This window comes from Cherax quadricarinatus, chromosome 33 (genome assembly GCF_038502225.1).
Source record: "Cherax quadricarinatus isolate ZL_2023a chromosome 33, ASM3850222v1, whole genome shotgun sequence".
NCBI lineage: Eukaryota > Metazoa > Arthropoda > Malacostraca > Decapoda > Parastacidae > Cherax > Cherax quadricarinatus.
In genome coordinates, this window is record NC_091324.1 from 35,908,922 (window position 1) to 35,915,649 (window position 6,728).

At 31.9% G+C, this 6,728-nt stretch overlaps 1 protein-coding gene across 1 annotated transcript in view; it reads left to right on the forward strand.

Moving 5' to 3' along the window:
- LOC138853569 (mite allergen Der p 3-like) overlaps nt 1-6,089 on the forward strand; it is a 203,401-nt gene extending 197,312 nt beyond the window's left edge. The window contains exon 5 of the mRNA XM_070091039.1: nt 2,824-6,089. Coding sequence (XP_069947140.1) covers nt 2,824-3,626 — 803 coding nt within the window. The 3' untranslated portion in view covers nt 3,627-6,089. The remainder of the gene's footprint in view (nt 1-2,823) is intronic.
- Nucleotides 6,090-6,728: the final 639 nt, after the last annotated feature.

Genomic DNA, 6,728 nt, shown 5'->3' on the forward strand with positions numbered 1-6,728 from the left:
CATCGTAACTTTGTTTACATTGTAACTTTGTTTACATCGTAACTTTGTTTACATTGTAACTTTGTTTACATTGTAACTTTGTTTACATTGTAATTTTGTTTACATTGTAACTTTGTTTACATTGTAACTTTGTTTACATTGTAACTTTGTTTACATCGTAACTTTGTTTACATTGTAACTTTGTTTACATTGTAACTTTGTTTACATTGTAATTTTGTTTACATTGTAACTTTGTTTATATTGTAACTTTGTTTACATTGTAACTTTGTTTACATTGTAACTTTGTTTACATGGTAACTTAGTTTATATTGTAACTTTGTTTATATTGTAACTTTGTTTACATTGTAACTTAGTTTACATTGTAACTTTGTTTATATTGTAACTTTGTTTACATTGTAACTTTGTTTACATTGTAACTTTGTTTACATTGTAACTTTGTTTACATTGTAACTTTGTTTATATTGTAACTTTGTTTACATTGTAACTTTGTTTACGTTGTAACTGTTTACATTGTAACTGTTTACATTGTAACTTTGTTTACATTGTAACTTTGTTTACATTGTAACTTTGTTTACATTGTAACTGTTTACATTGTAACTTTGTTTATATTGTAACTTTGTTTATATTGTAACTTTGTTTGCATTGTAACTTTGTTTACATTGTAACTGTTTACATTGTAACTTTGTTTACATTGTAACTTTGTTTATATTGTAAGTTTGTTTATATTGTAACTTTGTTTACATTGTAACTTTGTTTACATTGTTACTTTGTTTACATTGTAACTTTGTTTACATTGTAACTGTTTACATTGTAACTTTGATTACATTGTAACTTTGTTTATATTGTAACTTTGTTTATATTGTAACTTTGTTTACATTGTAACTTTGTATACATTGTAACTTTGTTTATATTGTAACTTTGTTTACATTGTAACTTTGTTTATATTGTAACTTTGTTTACATTGTAACTTTGTTTACATTGTTACTTTGTTTACATTGTAACTTTGTTTACATTGTAACTTTGTTTATATTGTAACTTTGTTTACATTGTAACTTTGTTTATATTGTAACTTTGTTTACATTGTAACTTTGTTTACATTGTAACTTTGTTTACATTGTAACTTTGTTTACATTGTAACTTTGTTTACATTGTAACTGTTTACATTGTAACTTTGTTTATATTGTAACTTTGTTTATATTGTAACTTTGTTTGCATTGTAACTTTGTTTACATTGTAACTGTTTACATTGTAACTTTGTTTACATTGTAACTTTGTTTATATTGTAAGTTTGTTTATATTGTAACTTTGTTTACAATGTAACTTTGTTTACATTGTTACTTTGTTTACATTGTAACTTTGTTTACATTGTAACTGTTTACATTGTAACTTTGTTTACATTGTAACTTTGTTTATATTGTAACTTTGTTTATATTGTAACTTTGTTTACATTGTAACTTTGTATACATTGTAACTTTGTTTATATTGTAACTTTGTTTACATTGTAACTTTGTTTATATTGTAACTTTGTTTACATTGTAACTTTGTTTACATTGTTACTTTGTTTACATTGTAACTTTGTTTACATTGTAACTTTGTTTATATTGTAACTTTGTTTACATTGTAACTTTGTTTATATTGTAACTTTGTTTACATTGTAACTTTGTTTACATTGTAACTTTGTTTACATTGTAACTTTGTTTACATTGTAACTTTGTTTACATTGTAACTTTGATTACATTGTAACTTTGTTTATAAACCTAACTTTACAAGTATGAGGGAGTATTCCATTGTTTAGTTACAGTTCTGAGTTTGAATTATGGGTTATTCTATATTAAGAGTTATTCTATATTAAGAGTTATTCTATATTAAGAGTTATTCTATATTAAGAGTTATTCTATATTAAGAGTTATTCTATATTAAGAGTTATTCTACAAGACTTTATTACATCTCTGATTTCTAGTCATACTAGTCAATTAATTGCAGTCAGCTCTTTAATTGGATAAGGTTCAAACCCAGTGTAAGCCGCCTGTGTGTTAACCACTGAATGGCCCCCTAAAGCACATCTGTGCACTCTAGGAAGGATAGTCTGGGCCACACTGTAACCACTATGCTGACTCACGAAATCGTAATGACACGATTGCAAACAAACCATACCACGGGTGGGGTTTGAATCCGCGGTCAGAGAGTCTGTAAGTCGTTCTGAACTAGATTACTGCGAAGAATGTCAGTCTGGTGACTAGTAAGGTTGATGTCTCAGGAACTGAGAGTGTTGTTGAGATTAGAAAAATTAGAAATATTAGAAGGTAGAGAACAGGATATTTGAAATGATCTTAATTTTGTAGATGAATGGTTCAGAGAACCGACATGTTGATAAATTAGACACATGTGCAACTCTTGGGTATCTTTATTGAGGAAACGTTTCGCCACACAGTGGCTTCATCAGTCCATACGTAGGAGAAACTTGAAGAACAGGAGGAGAATGAGGTAATCAGTCCCTCAACCTTGAGTCGATGTGTTCAGTCCATCAATCTTGAATAGATGGACTGAACACATCGACTCAAGGTTGAGGGACTGATTACCTCATTCTTCTCCTGTTCTTCAAGTTTCTCCTACGTATGGACTGATGAAGCCACTGTGTGGCGAAACGTTTCCTCAATAAAGATACCCAAGAGTTGCACATGTGTCTAATTCATCTTAATTTTCTTGATGTTCTTATTTTTTTCAGCAGTTATACAAAGGTGAGCGACCTAAGTAACAACAAACACTTGCTTATGCAAACCAAGATTAATTTTCCGCGTCACTGAACAATGTATTTGTTTCTAGGTAAATGTTCGTGTGGGATGGCCAACGGGGAACGTATCGTGGGTGGAACGGAACTGGTGTCGCCTCACAAGTACCCATGGTTGGTGGGTCTCAAGTTACCTAAGAAGAAAGATGGTTACTACTGCGGTGGTACCATTATAACTGCTCGATACGTCATCACTGCAGCACACTGCCTCTATGATCAGGACACTGGTAGAGTGATTAAGTCTAAGTTCCTTAAGGTTGGTGTTGGAGATCACAACCAGTGGACGACACAAGACGATGTACAGGGTGTTACTGCCTTGGTAGACGTACAGAACATCATTGTACACGAGAAATATTCCTTCTTCGAGACTTTCCACGACATTGGGCTAGTACGGTTGGCCCAAGAGCTGGACCTAGTCTCTCATCTTCAGCTGAGAGCGGCATGTTTGCCAACAAACCCCAGCGACATGTTTGAGGGCACTACAGGCATGGTATACGGCTGGGGCATCATCCAAACTGGTGACCTGAAGCAGCCAGGCATCGCTCGAGAAGTTGCTCTTCCAATACTTGATAAAGACTGCCAGGGAAAAACACTTGGTTTTATGAAAATAACTTCCAGTATGTTATGTGCCGGTGATGAGAAAGGCGGGAAAGATACGTGTCTAGGAGACTCTGGAGGACCTCTCACTGTCTTGAAGGATCAGCGCCACATCCTCGTAGGCATTACATCTTTTGGTATAGGCTGTGGGATCCCTGGATCTCCCGGTGTTTACACTCGCGTCTCCGCCTACCTGGACTGGATCACCGCTAATGTTAAAGATGATTCTTTTTGTAATTAAAAATAAATGAAATCACATAAAGAAATAATTTTGACTAGCAGGAAACGTTACATATTATTAAATATTTTTTTTTAAGTTTTAAGTAGGAATAAATATGTTCTATATGAATTATTTCTTACAATTTTTTACGTGCATCAACAATCACTCAGGACTCATACTGTTAATAATTTTATTTTGAATTTAAATAGATCTTATTGTTACTCAGTTGTAGAAAACAAAAATACACTTAATATCTTATTTTAGTTCTGTATTTCAGTACATTATATATAAGTTATTACATTGTTCTGTGTAGATTGAGTATTACAAGGTAGTATTACAAGGAAGTATTACAAGGTAGTATTACAAGGTAGTATTACAAGGTAGTATTACAAGGTAGTATTACAAGGTAGTATTACAAGGTAGTATTACAAGGTAGTATTACAAGGTAGTATTACAAGGTAGTATTACAAGGTAGTATTACAAGGTAGTATTACAAGGTAGTATTACAAGGTAGTATTACAAGGTAGTATTACAAGGTAGTATTACAAGGTAGTATTACAAGGTAGTATTACAAGGTAGTATTACAAGGTATTATTAGAAGGTAGTATTACAAGGTAGTATTACAAGGTAGTATTACAAGGTAGTATTACAAGGTAGTATTACAAGGTAGTATTACAAGGTAGTATTACAAGGTAGTATTACAAGGTAGTATTACAAGGTAGTATTACAAGGTAGTATTACAAGGTAGTATTACAAGGTAGTATTACAAGGTATTATTAGAAGGTAGTATTACAAGGTAGTATTACAAGGTAGTATTACAAGGTAGTATTACAAGGTAGTATTACAAGGTAGTATTACAAGGTAGTATTACAAGGTAGTATTACAAGGTAGTATTACAAGGTAGTATTACAAGGTAGTATTACAAGGTAGTATGACAAGGTAGTATTAGAAGGTAGTATTACAAGGTATTATTAGAAGGTAGTATTACAAGGTAGTATTACAAGGTAGTATTACAAGGTAGTATTACAAGGTAGTATTACAAGGTAGTATTAAAAGGTAGTATTATAAGGAAGTATTACAAGGTAGTATTACAAGGTAGTATTACAAGGTAGTATTACAAGGTAGTATTACAAGGTAGTATTACAAGGTAGTATTACAAGGTAGTATTACAAGGTAGTATTACAAGGTAGTATTACAAGGTAGTATTAGAAGGTAGTATTACAAGGTATTATTAGAAGGAAGTATTACAAGGTAGTATTACAAGGTAGTATTACAAGGTAGTATTACAAGGTAGTATTACAAGGTAGTATTACAAGGTAGTATTACAAGGTAGTATTACAAGGTAGTATTACAAGGTAGTATTACAAGGTAGTATTACAAGGTAGTATTACAAGGTAGTATTACAAGGTAGTATTACAAGGTATTATTAGAAGGTAGTATTACAAGGTAGTATTACAAGGTAGTATTACAAGGTAGTATTACAAGGTAGTATTACAAGGTAGTATTACAAGGTAGTATTACAAGGTAGTATTACAAGGTAGTATTACAAGGCAGTATTACAAGGTAGTATTACAAGGTAGTATTACAAGGTAGTATTACAAGGTATTATTAGAAGGTAGTATTACAAGGTAGTATTACAAGGTAGTATTACAAGGTAGTATTACAAGGTAGTATTACAAGGTAGTATTACAAGGTAGTATTACAAGGTAGTATTACAAGGTAGTATTACAAGGTAGTATTACAAGGTATTATTAGAAGGTAGTATTACAAGGTATTATTAGAAGGTAGTATTACAAGGTAGAATTACAAGGTAGTATTACAAGGTAGTATTACAAGGTAGAATTACAAGGTAGTATTACAAGGTAGTATTACAAGGTAGTATTACAAGGTAGTATTACAAGGTAGTATTACAAGGTAGTATTACAAGGTAGTATTACAAGGTAGTATTACAAGGTAGTATTACAAGGTATTATTAGAAGGTAGTATTACAAGGTATTATTAGAAGGTAGTATTACAAGGTAGAATTACAAGGTAGTATTACAAGGTAGTATTACAAGGTAGAATTACAAGGTAGTATTACAAGGTAGTATTACAAGGTTGTATTACAAGGTAGTATTACAAGGTAGTATTACAAGGTAGTATTACAAGGTATTATTAGAAGGTAGTATTACAAGGTATTATTAGAAGGTAGTATTACAAGGTAGAATTACAAGGAAGTATTACAAGGTAGTATTACAAGGTAGAATTACAAGGTAGTATTACAAGGTAGTATTACAAGGTAGTATTACAAGGTAGTATTACAAGGTAGTATTACAAGGTAGTATTACAAGGTAGTATTACAAGGTAGTATTACAAGGTAGTATTACAAGGTAGTATTACAGGGTAGTATTACAAGGTAGTATTACAAGGTAGTATTACAAGGTAGTATTACAAGGTAGTATTACAAGGTAGTATAACAAGGTAGTATTACAAGGTAGTATTACAAGGTAGTATTACAAGGTAGTATTACAAGGTAGTATTACAAGGTAGTATTACAAGGTAGTATTACAAGGTAGTATTACAAGGTAGTATTACAAGGTAGTATTACAAGGTAGTATTACAAGGTAGTATTACAAGGTAGTATTACAAGGTAGTATTACAAGGTAGTATTACAAGGTAGTATTACAAGGTAGTATTACAAGGTAGTATTACAAGGTAGTATTACAAGGTAGTATTACAAGGTAGTATTACAAGGTAGTATTACAAGGTAGTATTACAAGGTAGTATTAGTTAAGCTGTAAATAATGTACCAGTTACACTGCACGAATAAATTAATCTAAATGAACAAAAATACTAACTACTTCCTAGACATATTGTGTCTGTATATTCATGTACTACCGTCCACAGGATGGATATGAGGTGCACAGTAAACTAGCAACTACCGTCCACAGGATGGATATGAGGTGCACAGTAAACTAGCAACTACCCTCCACAGGATGGATATGAGGTGCACAGTAAACTAGCAACTACCCTCCACAGGATGGATATGAGGTGCACAGTAAACTAGCAACTACCGTCCACAGGATGGATATGAGGTGCACAGTAAACTAGCAACTACCCTCCACAGGATGGATATGAGGTGCA